The following is a 22,158-nucleotide window of genomic DNA, read 5'->3' as shown; positions in this document are numbered from 1 at the left end:
GCGGTTCGTTCCTCCTCGCTGGGCCGCCGACCCGGAAGTGCTTTAGCCCAGCCTAGCTCGGTGGCGGGGGCCGAAGATGGCCGAGTCCCCGGAGGAGGTGGCGGTGCTGGTGCAGCGGGTGGTGAAGGACCTTAACAACGCCTTCAAGCGGAACCCCCACATGTGAGTGCGGCTTGGGGACTCGCCGGGCGGCGGGGGAGAGGGGCGGCTGCCGGGCTCCAGCTTCCCCAGGGTAGCCCCCCAGGGGTAAGTGGAGACACCGACTAAGTGCGGGGCAGGGGCAGCAATACCCTCAACTCTGGGGCTGCTGCTGCCCCGGCCGGGGACAGCGCCCGACCTCAGCAAAGTGGGGGTGAGCCGTCCCTCTCGCCAGCCCCTAGCCCCGGCGTGGGACGAGCACCCCTGGCTGGGACAACCAGCTGGTGACACTTGCCCTGCTCCAGCATTTTCTCTGCGAGGGACTCTCAGCGCTTCACAGACATCGCTGCTGACGCCTCTCCCCACCCCCGCCAGGGAGGTGATCCCAGCATGGCAGCTGGGGAAAGTGGGCTCCAGAGGGGTAAGGACCCGACCCCCGGAGTCCCCTTCTCACCTGTCTCGCCCAAGGTCGCACATGAAGTCAGCTGTGGCAGGCCTCTGAATCTGTTGACTCCCCGAGGCGCCGGCCTTAATTAGGTTAACGTCTTTCGCAGTCATGTAAACTTGGCTTATTGCATCAGTTTCGACATACCTGAGGTCAGAAAGGTTAAACGGACACCATCCGGTTATTATTCTGATGGCTTTCCTAACCTCAGTTGTTAAAAACATCTCTGATTACTGAAACAGAACAAATTATAAATATTTAATTTTTGCATCACTATTTATGCTTTTTGATTTTTTTTATTTATTTGCTCATCTTGAATAGTAGAAATGTTTCTTCTGGGATTGTGTGTGGCTATTACATACCATGATGATACGCACAATATAAAAATCATAGATCTATCTGCTGCTGTTTTTTATTCTGTTGGATTGACACAGTCTGTTGTGCAGCACTGAGGTGAAATAGTCCATTATTTGTAAACACAATATGGGAGAATTTATTTGTGTATTAAGTGGGGGGAATCTTCCATTGGATATTTTTTTTCTAAATGCATGGAAACATTCCCTTTAATGTTAGATAATGTTAAAGAAATCTAAATCCAATCCTGTAATGGACTCTACCTGGCTCAGGGGTCCACTCACATAGCATTTATAGTAGGATTGGGGCTGAAGCTCTGTGTAGCTCAAAAGCCAGTCTCTTTCACCAACAGAAATTGGTCCAGTAAAAGATACTACCTCACTCTCCTTGTCTCTCCAGTGTCCTGGGACCAGCACAGCTACAATAACTCTCCTCTAGGTGACAGAAATCCTTAGGATTACATAAATGTGGTTAGGAGCGTTGGCAGGTAGCCAGGCTTTAAACCATAGTATATGAGTGCTGTCAGAAATAAGCCTTTTTAAAACTAGATTTAGCCATTCACTTTCCCTTTAGGGTTGTGAAGCATAATGCACAGTAAACAGTTAATGTCTGTGTGCAACCTAAGGAAGGGCTCTTGCTGCTTTTCACATTCTACGCTGTCAAAAATATCTTTGATTTCAGTGGTACCAGACTCAAACACTTATCTTGTTAAGATGTGCTACTGTTGCCGTCTGCCTTCATGGAGAAAAGGAGGTTAGAAGTAAAAGTTTGTGCACTTTGATACTGACCTAACATAGCACTTTTAAGTATGATCCCTGCAGGTCAGGGTAGATACTTATTGGTAGGAGAGTGTGGGAAAGCTACTGCTGCTGTTATAACTGTTCTATAGATAAACAAGGGACTTCTGTGCCCAAGATTGTCAAGCTGGGCTGCTTAAGGTGAACATAGGCACCTGCTGACATGTTTCACAGATGCCCCCAATGCGTACCCTTTCTGCCGTGAGAAGGAGACCCTAGCACATGCTTATCTCCAGTCTGCCACGTTGCAGCCCATCTTCTGACTCCTCCAGAACCTTCTGCTGAGATTCTGGCTTCATTCTTCTTCACATTTCTGGGTACTCCATCCGTGGCCTCACCAAGTCATAAGACCTCATTTTAACCTTAGCACTGGCCAAGATAAGTCCCTGGGCTAATGGATGGGTGATGCTCAACAGGGTGAGTGATCAGCGATTGTGGAGTCTTCTTTCTTTTCCTACCCTTTTCACACATTTGGGCAGAGTTCCTCTGGACAGTGTTCACCAGTTCCTTCACAGAGCAGTGGCACTGCCCAGGGTTCTCTGCCTCATGACCCCATCTGGTACTCTTCTTTTGAACCTTTGATCCTTACACAATTGAGTGGATGGGCCCTTCATTCTGGATAGGTCAACACTCACCCTCTCAAGAATTCAGGTAGGCTTCTTGGGCACTAAATTCACTAAGAGACAATAAAAAGTAGAGTTCTAAGCTGAATGTAAAACTGAGTTGTTGTCTCTCATATTGGGTTTTTAATTAATTAGGAGGAAAAGGGGGTTGTTTTTTTGTTTTTGTTTTCTTTTTAAAAGCAAACTTACTTTTTATTTCTTATGTAATTAAAAATCCAACCTAAGACTCATGTTGACTTGTCTTGCTGAGTCAGCCTCCTTTTTTTACTGAAATATAAATGTCTCCGCATATTATGTTCTATTCTTGAGCATCTGTATAACTTGTAAAATGTATTGCAAAATTTCTTTGGCCCCAGACATATGAACACTTAAAACTTGTGATTGACATTACTCACAAGTAGTTCAACTGAAGCCAAATGGGGTTGCTCACATCAGCAAAATTATACAAACACTTAAGTGTTTGTAAAACTAGGGCCTTAGTTTTTACAAAGAGGTGTCCTGTCCAGCAATCTTGGTGATGTACGGCAGCGGTTTTCAAACTGCTGGGTCACGGAATGTAAGGCACTGGGTCGCAGTGGCTCTAGTCAGCGCCACTGAAAGGGCTGTTAAAAGTCATGTTGGTGGTGCTGCCTGGCTAAGGCAGGCTAGTCCCTACCTGTTCTGACACTGTCCTGTCCCCCAGAAGCAGCCAGCAGCATGTCTGGCTCCTGGGGCGCGTAGCGGGGGCATAGAGCTCCATGTGCTGCCTGATCACAGGCTCTGCACTCCCATTGGGCAGTGCCTCTGGGCAAGAGCTGCACGGAGCCGCTTGCATACCTCCATCTAGGAGCCGGACCTGCTGCTGGCCACTTCCGAAGTGCAGCGCGGTCTGTGGTGCCAGGACAGGCGGGAAGCCTGCTTTGGCACCCCCTCTGTGCCGTTGACCGGGAGCCACCCAAGATAACCCCATGCCCCAATCCCCGCCCTGAGCCCCCCCCCAAACCTGGAGCCCCTTCATGCACCCCTAATCCCTGGCCCCATCCCAGAGCCTGCACCCTAAGTCCCTAATCACTGATGCCCTCCTATACCCCAACCCCTCATCCCCAGCTCCGTTTGGTTGCAGACATCAACAGTTTTTCTTCAGTGATTTTCAAACTTTTTTTCTGGCTACAGTTGATGATGGGTAAAGAGGAATACCTTTTCTGTCCCAGACAGTTGGGAACTATCCTTGTCCTAATTCTGCTCTCCTGTTTTGGCTTTGTTAATGTGATGTCTAACTGAAGTCTTGACCACTTTGTTTTCTAGGCAAAATTCATTTGCAGTATTTGGCTTGTGGTCATACACTGGACTGGAACTCAGGAAATCTGGGTGCTATTGCTGGCTCTGCCACAGACTCCTTATGTGACCTTGCTCAATTAAATTTATCTCTGTTGTCTGAATTCCCCACCTATTAAATGGTGTTATAGTACTTCCTTTGTCTGTCTTGTCTAGTTAGATTAATAGAATCAGAGGGTGGAAGGGACTGCAAGGATCATCTAGTCTAACCCCCTGCAAACATGCAAAACTTGTTGTGTCTAAACTAGAGACCTTAAATGTGTGGGGGTGCACCTAGGGTGACCAGATGTCCCGATATTTATTTGTTTTTTGTCCCGCATCTTGACCCATGTGCGCGACCCATATGCGGTTGGAACATTGGACAAACAAGCAATTTTGCCCTCCCGGAGGGACTCTGCCCCTCCCCCGCCCCGACTCCGCCCTCTCCTTCCCCTATTGGATCCCTCCCCAAATCCTCGCCCTGGCCCTGCCTCTTCCCGAAACACGAGCATGTCTCACCGGCCACCACAGGCCAGGTAAGGAGCCGAGTTCCCCTCTCCCCCCAGCTCCTCAGCTGAGTGGCATTCCCCCTCCCTCCCAGCCTTGCAGCTGTAATGGCGGCACAAGCCTGGATGGAGGGGGTGGTGGCGCGGCTTCCAGTTCCTGGAGCTTGTGGTGAGTACGAGCTCCAGCACCAGGCGGGCAAGGGGGGCTGGCAAAGGGACTGCTCCCCCAGGAGGGAGAGAGGGGCGGGGGGGCTCAGCTGAGGAGCTTTACATAGCCCAGGGCCCCGAGCCGCTCTCACCCGCTGCTGCCGGTGTCCGAAGCCCTGCGCCTCTCCTGCTCGGCTGCGCTCCAGGCGCGGGTCTTTCCTGGCAGGGTGGCGGAAAGCGCTGCATGTGCCTGGGGCCGCGGGGAGGGCAGCACACGTGGCTGTGGTGTGGCTAGGACCTGCTAATTTCCCTGGCCTCTGCGAAACGGCTTTTTTCCCCCCACCCCTGCATCCCGATATTTCATTTCTATGACCTGGTCACCCTAGGTGCACCCCCTTTCCCCTCCGGAGGAACACAGAACAACGTTTGAGAGGATGAGGTTGGGGCCTAGACCAGCCCACACAAGGGAAAGGAAGGGAGTTCTGCCCCGTGCCTGGGGACTCAGCTGCTGGCCCCATTACACCTGTCCACATCCCCCTTCTTGGAGCTGTGGCCTGGCTCCTTGTGGAGGTGGGGTATACAGGGATGAGGTGGGGGGGGAGGCGCAAAGTAAAAAGTTTGGGGACCACCGGTCTAATCCATCCAATACAGATGGCTATCTAGCCTCCTTTTTGAAAATGTCCAGCGAAGGCGCTTCCACAACCTCCAGAAGCAATCTGTTCCATTGTCCTATTATTCTTACAGTTAGAAAGTTTTAGTGAGATTTAATCTAAATCTGCTAGGCTGTAGTTTAAACCCATTGCCTCTTGTCCTTCCCTCTATGGCAAGAGAAAATAACTTTTCTCCATCTTTTTGTGGCAGTCTTTCAAGTATTTGAAGACTGCTGTCATGTCCCCCCTTAATCTCCTCTTTTTCCATACTAAACATACCCAGTTCCTTCAGTTGTTGCTCCTATGGCTTGTATTCCATCCCTTTGGTCATCTTTGTCGCTTGCCTCTGGATGCTTTCCAGCTTCTCTACATCCTTTCTATATAGTGGTGACCAAAATTGGACACAGTACTCCAGCTGAGACCTAACCAGCAGGGAGTAGAGCGGTACTATCACTTCCTGTGACTTGCATGCTGTGTCTCTGTTTAATGCAACCTCAGATTGTAAACTCTAAAACGAAGACACGGGTATAATTTGTGGTCACATGTTTTTTTTTGTTTGTTTTTTGTTTTTTAAAAAGGCAAAAATAGTTAAAACTTAAATTGGACAGTAACAGTCTGTGAACAGAGATAGTGGAACCTAGTGATATTGTAACAAAAAGGGCTCACAACCTTTAATGGGCATCAGGTTTAAAACAAATTAAAAGGACGTTCTTCTTCACACAGTGCACAGTCAGCCTGTGGAACTCCTTGCCTGAGGAGGTTGTGAAGGCTAGGACTATAACAGGATTTAAAAGAGAACTAGATTAAATTCATGGAGGTTAAGTCTGTTAATGGCTATTAGCCAGGAAGGGTAAGGAATGGTGTCCCTAGCCTCTGTTTGTCAGAGGGGGAGATGGATGGCAGAAGAGAGATCACTTACCTATTAGGTTGACTCCTTCTGGGACACCTGGCATTGGCCACTGTCAGTAGACAGGATACTGGGCTGGATGACCTTTAGTCTGACCCAGTACGGCCATTCTTATGTTCTTCTGTAACCTTGCTCATAGCTGTTTCCGTTGCTTCACACTGAGCCCAGAGCTACAAAAAGTTAAGTTGACCCAGCTATGTATTTTTGAGTGTGAAAAATTCATTCCCCCCCTGAGCAACATGGTTAAACCAGCCTAATCTGTGATGCAGACAGGGCTAAATTATGGAAGAATTCCATGAACCTAGCTGCCACCTCTTGTGGAGGTAGATAAACTTTATCGACAGGACAGTCTCTCCCACTGTTGTGGTAAGTGTCTATGCGTAACTGTAGCATTTCAAGGGAAGGAAGTGTTTTTAGAAATGGAGGCTCTATGATTAAAAACTTCTTTGCAAATGATTTAATAGCTGATAAAAACACTGTGGATTTTAGTAATGTCCAACTTGCCTTGTATTTGTGAAGAGCATTCAACTCATCATGTTGAGATGGATAGGAGTTACTCAGACATTCACTTATTCTTTTAAACTCTAAAACAGAAGAAAAAGTCTTCTATTTCCAAAATTAAATGGATTAATGAAAAGAAACTCTAGTTTCACTGCTTGCCTGCCCAGTCAAAGAGCCAAGAAGCCTGGGCGACTGGCCTCTGTTCCCAGCTAGGAGCAGAGAGCCTGAGGGAGCAGTTGGGCTCCCAACAGTAAGCTGTGCTCTCACTGCCCCTATTCAGTTGGTGGAAGCACTCCTGCTGAGGATGCACACCACTTACAGGAGGAGGATAGTATGGACATCAGCCACTGCAATAATTACTGCATATATATATTACTGTAATAATTATCTAATACAGATCAACTTAGGGCTGTAGTGTAGACATTCCCAAACTCTGGAATGACCCTTCCAATATTTAAAACTTGCTATAATCTATAATAACACTCAGCTGCTTAAACTGATGGCCATCTAGTCTACTTGCATTCCAAAACACAATTTCAAACTTACATTAATTCTTCTAACTTGTGGTAGCTTGTATAGTTGGTGGATAAACTGATTTTAAATTAACTATAATTTTATTCAGTTCTTTATAGTGCCATCCATATATTTTACACATTTATTTGCTGGTTTGCATTCTAAACTTGGTATGTCTTATACTCACTCATTCATCCGTGAACAAACCCTACATGTTTGTTGTTAAATACAGTATATAAAGTAGTCTTGCAATTCTGTTTGCTTGGGATGAATTTTTTTTGTGTTTTGTGGAATGGCTGGGAGGTTGAGTGAATAAATAGGAGTGTCTTTTTATTTTATTTTTTGTTTTTGTTTGTTTGTTTGTTTTTTTTTGTTCCTCCCCTCATCATGGTAAAAGGTGGGCATGTAGGATTTGGGGTTGGTTGGTTGTTTGTTTTTGGGTTTTTTTGTTTGTTTGTTTTTTGAGCATATGCTGGTAAACTTGCATGACAGGCTTGCAAGGTTTATGACGTATATCTTGTCCATATGAATAAATACAGTATATAACTTGGTCTCCAGTTGAAGCCAAGAATATATATTCCCTCAATGCAAGGTTGACAAAAGTTTGCTCAAGGGCCACATCTAATTTTCATATACTGGAACAGAGATGCAGCCTGTGGAGACTATACACTCCAGGATGCAAAGCTTTGTCATGAATCAAGTTGCCTAGCTAGATCACTTCAAAGATCTGAGCTGCCTAGCATTTTCTTCTAAAAGATAAGGGGATAGCTATGGGCTCTGTTGTAGATGTCTGAGGTCCTCACATTGGCAACCACTGCCTCTTACTTAATGTAGCTGGTAAAAAAAAAAACTTACCCCATTGACCTCTTCATAGAGTCTGAGAAAGATTTTAGGAAGCTTATTTGTGAAGTTAATTTTACTCCATGAGGGCTTTAGTTAGGAAGGCATATTTAAGTGGGATGTCTGGGAAGCTTCCAGGTTGTGTTCTCACATCTGAAGTTCAAGAAACAAGAAGGCAGGCAGAGGTAAAAGACACGGAAATCAGAAAAGGGGGCAAAATATAGGCTAAGTGGAATGGGAGAAGTAGGCAGACTGTTAACGTTAGAGTAATAACTGGTAAAAGCAAATAAGTTGTCTAATTATATTTTACTTGTGTTTATTTTTAAGAGATGAAATTGGGTTAATACCCTGTCCTGAAGCCAGGTATAACCGAAGCCCTATAGTCCTGGTAGAAAACAAGCTTGGTGTGGAGAGTTGGTGTGTCAAGCTTCTTTTGCCATATGTCCACAACAAACTCCTCCTCTATAGACAAAGAAAGCAATGGCTGAACAAAGATGGTAAGTTACTTGGTTAACTGGATTCCTGTATGTTTCCTAGTATGTAGTTTTTGATCATCTCTGATATACAACACAGTCCACTTTAAATGTATACTTGGTAGTGTATTGGAATAACCTAGTGAAGTGGGGAGGGGGTGACGAAATTGCAAATTGATTCTTCCTAGTTGAGATTCCAGTTCATGTTTTGTCCCCAAGCTGTAAGTGATTTAGAGAGAGAGAGCTGTAAGTGATGTAGAGAGAGAAGCTATTCCTTTCCCTAATTGAGGAGAAATATTACTGTGTTGGAGGGAATTTTATCTAACTCTCCTTGGTCAGAAGACTGGTGATATATAGCTCTTGGTGGAAGCCGAGTGAGGGATTTTCAAGGCTTATAAGACCCAAGGGAGAAATCATTTATATAAACAAATCGATATTCTAGAGCTCCTGTTTGCTTTACTAACTCACTTTTGCAAGTTTCTAAAGATATTGCTGACTTTGAATAGTTTTAACATCCTTTTTAGGAAAAGGGCTGTGACGTTCTCCTTCATTTGTGGGAGTGTCACAAGGTGGTCAGCAAGATTTTGAGAGGAGGGATAGCTATGAAATTTGACAAATGACTTATGGATAAAATCACTCTGTTTTTCTGTAAAACAAAGCTGTGTTTGTTAGCTATGGATGAAGGGTAAGATCTGTCTAAGCAATGTGAAATTTCCCATTGTTATTCCATTGAAACATAGACTTGTCTCTCTGTGAAAAACTGAAATATCATATACCTCTTGTAAATGGACAGAAAACTCTGTTAAGATTAGTACAGTAGCTTGGATGTTACCAGCACAAATCTATTGTATTGTGAAAGGGAACCTCCTTCGAGTTACAGGATCATGCTAATATACTTTAAAAATGTGAACTAGAAGGGAAAGGAGGACTGTGTTTTAAATGCTTTGCTACAGTGGCACGAAAATACTCCAACATCTTCTAGGTGTATCATCATATCACCTACTGATATGATGATAGACTTATAAGATGCACCCTTTCTTGCCCCAAAGCCAGGGAAAATAGAAGGGCGTTGCAGCATACCCTCATGGCCAGTTGGTTTGAAACAGCTCAAATCCAAGGGTACATTGAACTCCAAAGTCTGTGTCCCCTCGCAGATTGTGCCTTGCTATCAGCACCCTCTCAGTCCTGGTAGCTGTGACAAGATTACATGGGCACAAAGGCAGCCTTAGATAGATTCTGAGATATTTAGGGCTTTTTTTGATTAAAACAGTTACCTTTAAATGACACTGGGAAACCAGTAGGCAGCTAATGCAAATCCTAGAATGCAATAGTGGTCTCCTAATGAAATATACCACTAACCAAGTGAGCTGCTGTATTTTGTACCAGTTTGAGTTTCTGTGTTTGTCACAGAGGTCACGGCAGTCACGGATTCCATGACTTCCTGTGATCTCTGGCTTCTCTAGTGGTCAGTGTGGCTGACCTGAAGACCACCCAGGCAGCTGACCCTGGATTCAGCTGCTCAGGCAGCCTTGGGGACACACCAGTTGCTGCTGGCGCAGCTCTGCAGCCAGCCGCACCAGCCTCTGCTGGAGTGACCCTGGCCCCGCTGCACCAGCCCCTGCTCTGGCAGCCCTGGGCACTGGCTCCAGGGACTGCCCTAGCTGCAGCTGATGCAGCTGGTCCTGGGGACTGCCTGAGCAGCAGTCTCAGGGGCAGGCAGAGCAGCTGCAGCTCCCGGCAGCAGTCCTGGGGTGGCTGGAGGAGTAGCAGATGGAGCAGCTATTGTCCTCCCAAGGCTCCCTCTCCCTGCGGTGGCCAGAGTAGCCCCTGACCCCCTGGGCCTTCCTCCCAGCAGCAGGACCCCCGGGTTTTTCCCTGATAGTGTCCCCTTCTCCCCCCCACCCCCCGCTATGATTCAGTTGGGGTATTTATGGTATAAGTCATGAACAGGTCACCAACTGAGTTTTGCGTTGTTTTTGCCCATAACCTATTCATGACTTTTATTGAAAAATACCTGTGATTAAATAGAAGTCTTACCCCTAATGACTCTTCAGGTTTATTTTTGTGGGAAGGGAACCTGACTTATTTCAGATCACCTGTAGTCTCTGGCAAGTGGAATTGGAATATTTTGTGAACAGTGGCATTATATGCCAAAAATATATCTAGCAGAATGAGTATGCATGTACTTTCCTTGTCTCTGAATGGGGGAAGTTATCTATCAGAACAGCAGGTGCCATCTCTGTCAGGTTTCAGGCCAGGTTACTGTGCAGAGGAATCGGTTGTACTGGTAGCTAACAGTCTAGCAGTGTCTGTAGTGCAGTCTTTGTGACGTCCACAGGGTGACAAGAGTCAAGGCATGTCCGTACTTGGAGTTGTCTTGCCACAACTTTCTATATACTCTATAATCAGAAATAGAAGATTTGATATTGTCCAAACAAAGTGATGCTTTCGTCATCAAAGGTCACATAACAGCCTAAAAAAAGGCTGGCAATATGCTATCTCTAAGAAAGACACTGACAGTTTCCACCAGTCATGGGCCACATTCTGTCTTGATGCACAATGGGTTCGTTGCTTCTGGATAACTGCAGCCCCACTACTGATACCCAGTTCAGTTGGCAGGTTATTGTCCAGAATGAACTCTCTCTTCTAAGCAGCCAATAGCATTTAATACAGTTCTCATGATGTGCTATTGGGATCAGGTAAAAGCATCTGTATTTGTTTCTGAAAAATAGGCTTTCACAAAGAAATATCTGCTTTTATTCCTGAGCTTGAGACTATCGTGGCTTTAGCTGATCAGAATTAGGGAGACTGGGATCCTTCCCCACTGGTGCAGTAGGCTAATCATGACAGGGATGCAAGGAGACACACAGACACGCAAACTTCAGCAAGCAGACTGTTTTTCCCAACCCAGAGATGGAGGTAACTGGGTTCAAAGGAACTTTCCAAAGTTTGAAAGGAAAGATGAAGGTTTAGGTAAGGGAATATATGTGCATAGGGATTTTTGATCTGCATATTATTTACATTTGAGTGAATGAATAATAAATGGTTTGTTTTGAAGAAGCTGTTTTGGGGTTATCGTAGTCAGCTTGCTGGTCGCAGGTGCCCAGAGGAAAAAGACTTGCAGGTTCCAAACATGAAAGCCCCAATGGTGTTAACCTGGTTAGGAAATGGGGCTGCCATCCAGAGATCTGGTCCCAGAGTGGTTGGACTGCAGGGTTCCATCCTTCTGAGACGGTGCAGAAAGTCACTCAAAAGGGACTCTGAAAGATCTAAAATGTAACTTGCCTTGTACCTGACATCGGTGTAATGCTGTTTGACAATAACAAGATCTGGATCATTTCCCTGGGTGCATTAGGATCCCATCTAGTTGCTACTGATGCATTCAGATCTGATAGAAACTGATGACTGTATCTGATCTCAAGCTGAGAATTTGAGAACTCTTCTAAAACTCAGTAGAAAACCATTTATGTTTTGTATTTAAAATTCTAAGTCTGATATGGTGTCAGAAACAAATGTGCATTTGAAGTGATAACTGACTTAGATGGACTAGTCAGAACATTGAGTTATCATACACACACCGGTGAGGTGTGTGTGGATTGTCTGGCAGGTCTTTCACATGCAGAATTTCCTGATTGAACCTAGATTGTTATAGAAAAGTCCTGCCCCAGAAAAGCCACAACATTCAGACAAAAGCTTTCTACATCTGTAGTCCAAATTAAACATATAATGCTTATGTCCAAAAATGAAACAAGCTTTGCAAGAAGGCAACCCTTGGTTCTTATTTAGCCTCCAGCTCCCTTCTAGCTAAGTTTATCCTATTCTTATAGGATCAGGTGCTTTGTTGCAGTGAGGCTCATATCTGCAAACAATATTTGCTCATTCAGTTATTCTTGTTAGCATTGTTCATGGCTGGAAGTCGAAGTCTTTTAATTCTGTCTCTGACAGCCTATCTTAAGTCCGTTCATCCCAAAATACAGACCATAAAACTGTCATCTTACAAATACTTCAGCAGTGTGAAGTCCAGGTTTTTGTTTGTTTGTTTTTTTTTTCCCCCTCTTGAAGGGAGGCTCCCTTCTCCATTGTTTTAACAGAAAGAAAATACAAAAAGTGCCTGGTGCGAGATGGTCTGCAAAATTTTTCAGGTTTGTCCAACTTTTAAAGTGATTATCTGTATGTTCTCAAGACTCTGCTACATTAATGACCTGCTTTATATGCCAAACTGTGCTTTAAGTGTTGGATGACATGTTTTACACTTAACTGAGCATTGCCTTTGTCAAGACAGAGAAGTTTGGCAGAAATCATAAGCTGAAATGATGGAGAGGATGAATGCTGAAGGACTCAATAATCCCATGACTGAGTTTCAGAAAGGAATTTGTTTTCGTGTAGCTTGTTAAACATAATCTTCCAAATGCAGACATTACTTGACTTAGAATCTAAACTGTGATATCTTCATATAGTAAGGCCCCTCTAGGCACTTCTTATTCAGGCAAAACTCTTTTTTTCACTTTTAATAGAACTTTGCATGGGAGGCAGTTCTCTTCTGGTTATAATGCCAAGTATAGATTTGATGCTAAAGTCGTCATTAGCCTCTTGGGTGGGAGAAAGTTTGACAATTGAAATGTATTCTAGTCTTTTCCAATGGGTATAATTGGAAGTCCCATAAACCATCTTAAATACAGGAGTGAAAATAAATGGTTCTTGTTCAAATATCAACTCTTGCAAGTGGTAAATGACACGTAATGATAATTTGCTAGTAGAAGCTCATAAGAGGCAAGTACACTGTAATGAGTTATTGATTATTTATTGAGACAATTGCTTAATCTACAGCTGGTCCTTGTTATGTACTTGGATAGTGAGAAGGAAATTCAGATTTTTTTTTGGAATCCAGAAAAATAGGACAGCGACTAAGCCACCTTGCCATAGTTTTAGACTAGTAAGATTCTTTCTCCAACTTCTATGGAAAACTGAACATTTTGGTTTACTGCTAACTTGAACAAATAAAGTGTGTAGTAAACATACTATTTTTTTTTGCGATCCCTCCCATAATGGTTAGATTTATGCATGTATACTGAATATACTGTATGTAGTGTCATTACAAATTGTTCAGCTGATTACTAGAGGTTATTGTGAATATCTTCTGTGTAAATGATCAGTTACCACATGCTGTTTAGCATTGTATACTTCACAGTCGTCTTTATTCCAGCAAGGAATAAAAGGAGTCTCTCTGATATTTTTATTTACAATTGAGCGCATTAATATGTAGAGTGTGATTTCAAGATGCTTGTTTAGGCATTACAGGGCATCCGATAGTATGGTTCTGGTTGGGAACTGGTTACTGTTTTCATTGCAAATGCTTGTTGCTCAGAAGAAAGCAGAATAGCTTAAGGTAGCTATTCAGAGAACCGGATAGTAACAGTCTTGGTAACTGTGGCCCTGATTATGCATGGACTTATGCATGTGTGTAGCCTCATGCACGTGAATACATCCGGTTGGTTTCAAAGTTAAACATTTGTGTCTTTGCAAAATCAGAGCCCTAGTCTTAGTGTACCATAATTCTAAAAGTGTTGTAATCGATCACTGAACAGATGTACCTTTTGAAATTAAAATGTTATGTTTCTGTAGATTTGTGGTTTCATTTTTACAGTTGTGGGCTGAAAAATATGCATGTCATAATCTTTTATTTTCTGGTACAGCCAAATAAAAACCAAACGTACAGAATCTAGGGCCACGTTCACTTCTTGCAGCTGAAGAGACTCTCTCCTATCTGAAAGCAGCCGTGTGCAATGAGCAAGTATGCTGCTGCATTCTGCATAAACCTCACCCTGCAGCAAAGACATGCTAAAAGTGAATTAAAAAGTAACCAAATCTGACCGTAAGGCATGTCTTGCTGTTGCAGTACTGTCACGGCATAAATAAAGGAGCAGCAGAAAACCACTCCTATTTTGTCCTATGGCTGACACATGGCTTTCCATGGAAGTAATGACAAAAAATGCCCCTAAAATTCATAAAGGGAACCAAAGACTCAAAACCCTCACTTCTCACAGAAAAAAATAGCTGCTATTTTTTGCAAGTAATGGCTAAGATGACTCTAAGTGAAGGAAGTGTGCTTTTTCTGTTAGTCCTCTTCATGCATTTGACAATACTTTTTTTTGTATAGTTTCACTCTATTCCCTGTGTAGTCAATTGGCTTCCCTTGTTTATGTGAGTTTTTCACATGGCATTAGGGGGTGAAATGTTTAACATAGTAAAATGTGTGTGTTTGTTTTTTTTACAATCACAAAAAATGACAGAGGTACAGAAGTGTCATGTCTGAAACTACTGTACCTCTTTATTTATTATTCCATTTAAACTGAGTAGACTTCAAGTTGGTGGTGGTCCTGATCCTTGACATAATGAGGTGCACTAACCTGGAAATTTTGTCTGATACCTGGTTGTAATTCTTAATAGGATTAATTAACATGATTTTGGCAAGGGCAGTCACATCAAATTTAAACAGTTTGTTTTTTAAACTATTTTTAATGTCCGATTTAGCTTTGCTAAAATTTTGTTTAGCACAGTTGACCCATTGTATAGTGAGGCTACGTAATAATTACACACAAAAACAAAATTGCAACCTTAACAATGATTTTTAAAGTCAAGCACTCAAAAGCTAGGAAAAAGCCAGAATGAAGGTTGTTTGTGCATCCTAGTACGAGTATCCTGGCCCAGCCAATCCTACTTTTTCCCCCTTGAGGCTTGCCAAGTCCTAATCTCCCCACTCGCTTTCCAGTTTTCCTCCCTGTCCCCACACCCAAACATAGTTTCCTTGACCAGTCAGTCTCAGTCTCCCTCCAGCTCCTCATGCAGTCTGTGCTTTTTTCCCCCACTGGCTCCCAGTCATTCCCATCCTGGCTTCCGAGCCAGTTTCTCTGTCCTCCTCCAGTGCCAGTCTTACCAGACTCCTTGTCTTAAACTAGCCCTTTCCCTTCCCTTGGTCTGTTTTTTGTCCCACATGCATTTGAAGCCAGCCAGGGGGTCACTGAGAGCACAGGAGGGACATGCTCTCGGTTCCTGTGCCTGGCCCCACCTCATCCAACCCCAATTACCGAGCAAGTTCAAATTGCAGTTTTTTTTGTTTTTTTTTCCAGAGGCTTATAATGTGGCCAAATTTGGATGGATTTTCACAAGGACAGGAAAAAGGCACATTCCTGATACAAAGTGCGCTCCTTTCCAAATCTCTGCTCCGAAGTACAGGGGCACTAGAGTATTTTTTTTTTTTTTTTTTTTAAATATTGGCAATATTTTTTTCTTAGCCTTGTTTTCAGAAACAGCTGAACCATTCTGGATGAAATTTCCCCAAAACCTTCAGCCTGAGACACTTATCCAGCATGGAAAATTCAGCCCAAATGGTTAGTCTGGCCAAGTTACAAGCAGCTGAAAAGAGGGTCTTATAGTGGGTATGTCAAGCAACCTTAATCATAGGCAGTGCTGTCTGCCCCACCTACAATATTACTTAAAGAATGGGCGAAGGGAGGAAAACACACCATACCATGGATGAGTCATGTTGCAGGAATTGGTAATACCTTAGGTTAAACATTTATTTATTAATGTACAAAATAAGATCCTCGGGGCTCTATCTTGAGAGGAAAGGAGGTTGCAATTTATGATACTTAAACATTCAAGAGATTTTTCTGTTTCAATAATCACAGATTGGAGAAGCCATCAGAGGAATTATATGAAAATCCCAGCTGTCCAAGTGGGGGAGTTATGCTGGTTCACATTTAGCAGTGATGTATGTCCATCTCTGTATTCTCTTCCTTACAAGAAATGACCGTTTTGTCATCTAGCAGGTTGCTTAGATGAATCTTGCATTTGTGGTGAATTTCCTTTAGAAGAGTTATCTCCTCTATTATCTTGATCTATTTTGAAAGAGGATAAGGCTGACATGTTTGTATAATATGTGATTTTTTAAGTAGTGGTGGTATACTCAGCTTTTGAGTTTTTGCCTTTTAGCATGTCTGGAACTATAAATAAATAGCATTTTTTAAAATTCCAAATATTTTAAATATTCCATTCTCTTATTTTTGAGATGCTGTTATGAAAAAGGTGTGTCTGAAGCAGACACAGTTTACTGTGCACCCCTGAATTGGTTTTGTTGCGTCTCTTGATGCTTGTGGTGATCTAGTAATGGATAACACCAGCAGTGCTTTTGCTAAGCCTCGTTGGTCAAGTTTTGGGTTAGCAAAACCATAAGGCCTGTAACCAGCAAAGTACTTAATCACATGTTTAACTTTAAGCACATGCATAATCCCATGTACTTTAATAGGACTATTCACATGCTTAAAATTAAGCATGTGCTTAAGTACTTTGCTGGATCAGGGCCTACGTGAGCTGGTTTCAGGTCCCAGTTTGCCCAAACCACTAAAATCGAGATACAGGGCTCTGGCTCATCTCTAATACACAATTTAATTTTTTTCCCCAAGTTTTATGTAACTGGGGGTGGTACTGGCTGCACTTGAACATATTAATAAGGTGGCCAAAGGATGAACTGATTCACTGCATCAGGCTCCTAGACAGGAGCCTTGATGGCCAAGGCTATGGAACTTCACGTGATTAAATTCACCTTTCTCTGGCAGAAATCCCAAATGAAGGGTGCATCTGTTTAGGCTTGCACAGAGAATTGCTTGTGGACCTCCTTGGGGGATTAATGTTCCCCATTTGTAGTTAATACAGTCAGTTGATTACTAGTTTTCTGTCATCTTAATTGAATGTTCCACGGGTTTAGCTCCCTGCAGATACCCCTTGCTTTTTCTCCCCTTCCCTAGCTCTTTTCTTAAAACAAATTGTATCCAGTGCTTCTCCTTCATGAGGATGCAGCTGAACTGAAAATACTTTGGTGTATAACCTTTTTGAATATATTATGAACAGTAAGGAATCTAGACTAACAGTCTTGCAAGCAAAAGCACTGATAATTTTGCCTGTGTTTTGGAGAATATCTGTGTGCTGCTGCTTCTCCTTACCCAGCTCATTTATATTTAAGAATTGTAATGCCGGGGAAGATTAATTGACCTGATTTTTGTGACTTTTGGAAGCAAGAGTTAAAGAACCAGACCCGAGACATTGAGAATTATCATTATGTTTTATGAGAGGCTGCACATTACACTAAGCTTTTTTTTTTTTTACTTAGGTAGGTATCAAACTAATTGATTAGTGCAGCAAAATACAGGAGGGAAAGGCAAGGCTAGAATAAAATCTCTTTTGTTTGTCAGCCACCCACACAGCTCCTTTCAGTTTTATTACATCATTAAATATATGTGCAAATCTGCAGTATCTAAAGGGGAGTAAGCAAACAAATGTTAATGGATGTGTCTATTTCTTCTTTAGTGATTCGTCATAGTATCTCAATCTTTGGAGAGGCGGCCTATTTAGAATCATTTAAAAGTATTTTCTGTTTAGTTGTGCAACTTACTAAATGAATTTGTGATGTTCTCTGTTCCCCCACAAGTATGGATTAGGATTTTCCCCTTCCATATGTGCAATTTTTGTAGTGGTCATTTAGTTACAGGTAAAAGTGTGCGGCATAGAACAGCTATAGCAAATTGCTATCCGCAGTTCAGAGTTCTTAGACTAATGTAGTTATGCTGTTCCAGGAGAGGATTGTAGTTTTGAGTGTTAAGATCTCAATTGACAATTTTTCAACAATTTTAAGAATTCTTTGTGTGCGTTTAAGTCACACAGTGTATTTTCAATTTTAATAACTAAATGGACTAGAATGCTCAAAGATCCCATATAATCTCTGTTTCAGAACTGTCCAATAGCTTTTAATTCACTTAATATTGTCTTTTTGCATCATCGTTGTCCAGGGGCAGGAGAGCTATGCTTCCACGTTATAATAGTGGAGTTTGTAGATATCAACGAACCCAAGAGGTGGGACTTATTTTAAATACTTAACATGGAAGGAGAAGAAACTAAACCAACTGTGTGTCATCCTTCCATAGACTCAGACTTTAAGGTCAGAAGGGACCATTATGATCATCTAAGGTCACAAGGGACCATTATGATCATCTAGTCTGACCTGTACAATGCAGGCCACGCAATCTCACCCATCCACTTATATAACAAATCCCTAACCTATGTCTGAGTTATTGAAGTCCTCAAATTGTGGTTTGAAGACCTCAAGCAGCAGAGAATCCTCTAGCAAGTGACCCGTGCCCCATGCTGTAGAGGAAGGCAAAAAACCTCCAGGGCCTCTGCCAATCTGCCCAGTTTGAGATACCTCTTTTTCTCTGGACTGGAGGCATAAAGAGGGGAGAAGCATTGATGTTTTGTTTTATTTTACCACTGTTAATCATTCATGGATTATTTTTTTCTAATCTTTTAGAATTGATAGATATCACGTGTACGCTGCTGCTACTAAACCCAGACTTCACCACTGCATGGAATGTAAGGTATGTCACACTCAGCAAATGATATCACAAAGAGCTCGGCCAGCTGCTGTAAGTATGAGTCCGCCATAAGCTTTGTTTCAAGTGGGATTTAACATCATAATGACTGCTGTTTTGATAAGATGTGCTGAAAGAACTTTTACAATCTTTTCCTTCCTGATTTCCTTTATAGCTAATCTGTTGCATTTCATAGTACAATGATAAAGATTTTAGGTACAAATGAAGGGTTATGCCACTTTATCAGAAGAGATATGCAAGATAAAGAATATATTTTGCCAAAGGACCATGGTAACTGGTCCTGTTCATGTATCGGTGAACATTTGTCTTAGATCAAATTTAATATAAAACTGCATCTCTGCTTGCTAGCATATTTTGAGTCAGTGTATTGTATGAGGTTACCCCTAACGAATAATTATGTGAACTATGATTCTTTGTTTACATTATATTAAACTGGCTATATAAGGTAGTTGGCAAAAATTTTATTGATAGGTAGCTTCTTTCAATGTAATCCATTAAGATAATATGTTAAATACTTAGATTTTATGTTGCTCAGGAGCTAGGATGTCACACTCATCAAGACTTCACATTTGATCAGCATTTGGTTCATTCTCCCTGACAACAGGTAATGCAAATGAAGCTTTGCTCTAAAGAGCATTTCCATTCTTGCCTGATTCCTGGGGCAGCTTAGGGAGCACTGTGCAGTCTGATGTTCTTAGGACAAGTCTATAATTAAAATGCTGCAGCGACAGTACTGCAGCGATGCTGTAATTCTTCAGTGAAGATGCGACTATACTGACATGAAAGCTATTTCAGCTCCATGAGCAGCAGAAGCTGTGTCGGCAGCAGAAACTCTGCCATTGACCTAGTGCTGTCTACCCTCGGGCTTAGGTCAATACAGTCAAACCTCACAATAACGTGCCCCGTGATAACACAGATTCAGATATAACGCAATCATAAGGTGGCTCCCTTTTCAGGCTGTAGTACTGTTAACGTTTTGCTGGAATACTTTTTTTTTTTTTTTTTTTACAACATTTATAAACAAACTGCATTCTTCCAGTCTAATAGGATAAAGTGACTCCTTGCCATTGCAGGCCCATTGCACTTAGTTCTCGGGTTGTACATGTGTATGGTGTTTGCCTATGAACTTGTTGTTAATTTCCTATATTTTAAAATTTTTTTACTGTTATGGATACACGAGTTCACAAAAGCAAATCGTTTTCTGCCCAAGAGAAATTGTATGCCCTGGATCAACTAAAGAAGGACAAACAGATTCGCTTGCTAGAGATCTAGGAATTAGCGAGTCCACTCTGCGAGGGTGGAAAAAACAAGAAAATCTCCGTAGCCTACTGTAAACAAGGAGTTGCCGGGGCTCAACCCTCTCCTGGGAGGAGGGGAGCCACGCCAGCCCACTCTGCTCCGGTTGGCCCGGGAAGTTAGCCCGGCAGTCCTTGTGGTACTTGTCTGCTCGACAGGCGAGGGGCTCAGGCCCTCCGGCAGGGCTGAACCATAACAACCGCGAGGCACCGGTTCGTACGTCAGGATGGATAGCAACACAGAATCAGTAAGCTCAGGCCTGGGTCAGGGCTGAGCAACGGTAATAGTTTTAAGGCCCAACCCTTGGTCAGGGTGGGGCAGCAAAACACTGAGTCAATAGGCTCAGGCCTTGGTCAGGGCTGAGCAATAGTAGCAATTGTCAGGGCGGGCAGCAAACGCTGAGTCAGTGATAACAGTTATTGGCCTCCTCAGGCCAGGGAGAGGGGGAGTCTGGCACCCCGGAGTGGGGTGGCAGGGGGGATGCAGGCCCTCCCATTCCACTGCGTCCCAGCCCGGGGCCCTAACAGCGGCTGTCACTCCTCTGGTCAGTCAGTGGCGATCCTGGCCGCAACCCACTGACGTAGGCTCCGGCAATTCAGCAGTCTGACTGGGGTCAGCTGCCCCCGGGCTGCTTCAGTACTCCCCCTCAGGACCTACCTGGGTCCAAACGTCTGCCTCAGCGGAGTCCAGGAGCTTAGGCTCGTCATGACCGGGCTGGGTGGTAGGTCCGGGAGCTCCTCAGGATACTCAGACCACGGTAGCGCCGGCGGCTCCTCCGGGTAGCAACAGGCACGGGGAAGCTCTGACGGCTCCTCCGGGTCGCAGCAGGCATAGGGAAGCTCCGGCCAGTCTGGGCGGCTCCTAGTTTCAAGTTCCTGCAGGGACGTCTGTTCTCTCCAGCTGCTGGGGCCTGACTGAGCTCTGAGGGCCGGCTTTTATAGTTCCAGGTCGCCACCTGACCCTTTGAGGGGCGGGCTCAGAGCTCTGTAGCTCCGCCCACTCTGGCCTCTGCCGGGGCTCGACCCTCTTCAGGGAGGAGGGGAGCCATGCCGGCCCACTACACCTACTCTGCATTCTTGAAGTGGAAACTGGTTTACAGCGTAAAAAGGGCAAGTTTGCTAATGACGAAAGCCTAGATTCAGCCTTGTACCAATGGTTTGTCCAGGCTTGCTCGGAAAGAGTTCCCATTTCTGGCCCTATTCAGAAAGCTCAAGCAGAGAAATTTGATCACTTTATCACTGGAAATGAATGCAAATTTAAGGCGAGTGACTGCTGGCTGAACAGATTCAAGAAAACGCATACTATAAGCCGAGTTCTTCTGTCTGGGGAAATTGGCTCAGCTGATAAAGAGGCTGCTGATTCCTCCACAATTGAGCTTAAAAAGTTTGCTGGAGGAAGATTGCTACACAGTCGATCAAGTTTACAACTTCAGTGAGCATGGTTTATGCTTTAAAATGTTATCTGATTGCACCCTCGCAACCAGGACTGATAGTCACAAACAAGAAGGCTTCAAGCAGAGGGAGGACCGAGTCACACTCTTGTTTTGCGTCAACAAGTCTGGCAACCACAAAGTCAGACCTCTGATAATTGGAAAAGCGAGGTCTCCCAGATGTTTTCATCATGTTAGTATGAAGGCCTTTCCCTTTTGAATACATCAACAGCAAGAATGCCTGGATGAATAGCTCCATATTTAAAGACTGGTTCCATAAAACTTTTGTGCCAGCCGTTCGGGCTCATCTGCAAAAACTCAAGCAGGAGGAAAAAGCTCTTCTCCTGCTGGATAATTGCTCTGCCCACCCCCCACCCCCAGCGGAAAAATTTTGTCAGTTGTGACAACAGTATTAAAGTCTCTTATCTCCCGAAGAACACTACATCAGAAATCCAGCCACTGGACCAAGGCATCATATCAGTATTTAAGCAAAACTGTTATCGTGAAATGATCAAGTGGATGGTAGTGGATAACAACTCTTCCGTCGACACATGACTGACGTCACTCAACTTGAAAGAAGTCTGTCACCTCAGCGGGAAAGCCTGGGATGCTATCTCTGCACGTTGCATTGAACGATGCTGGATAAAGGGTCTTGATCCAGCTTTTCCGTCATCTACACACGATGATGGTGACGATGATGAGCCTGAATTTACAAGATTGTTTGAAGATGAGGTACATTTAGCCAAAGAAGCACTCAGAGAATATGAGCTCATACATCATGATATCCTCAACTGGTTTTCAGCA

At 43.6% G+C, this 22,158-nt stretch overlaps 2 protein-coding genes across 4 annotated transcripts in view; one reads left to right on the top strand and one right to left on the bottom strand.

Annotated features, from left to right (window-relative positions):
• ENTREP1 (endosomal transmembrane epsin interactor 1) overlaps window positions 1-22,158 on the bottom strand; it is a 380,498-nt gene that overhangs the window by 74,732 nt on the left and 283,608 nt on the right. The gene's annotated exons all lie outside the window — the stretch shown is intronic.
• Window positions 68-22,158, top strand: part of PTAR1 (protein prenyltransferase alpha subunit repeat containing 1) — a 56,344-nt gene continuing 34,253 nt past the window's right edge. Inside the window, exons 1-4 of one of the 3 annotated variants that reach the window (XM_032798174.2) lie at window positions 68-162; window positions 8,042-8,211; window positions 12,279-12,329; window positions 18,548-18,614. In XM_032798174.2, the coding sequence (XP_032654065.1) occupies window positions 77-162; window positions 8,042-8,211; window positions 12,279-12,329; window positions 18,548-18,614 (374 nt within the window). In that variant the 5' untranslated portion in view covers window positions 68-76. Of the gene's footprint in view, window positions 163-8,041; window positions 8,212-12,249; window positions 12,330-18,547; window positions 18,615-22,158 lie in introns of those variants that run through there. The other 2 variants (XM_032798176.2, XM_032798177.2) reach the window with 2 other exon arrangements.

This window comes from Chelonoidis abingdonii, chromosome 6, assembly GCF_003597395.2.
Source record: "Chelonoidis abingdonii isolate Lonesome George chromosome 6, CheloAbing_2.0, whole genome shotgun sequence".
NCBI classification, from domain to species: Eukaryota; Metazoa; Chordata; order Testudines; family Testudinidae; genus Chelonoidis; species Chelonoidis abingdonii.
Note: the sequence above shows the minus strand (reverse complement) of the source record. Positions and strands in the feature narration are given on the sequence as shown.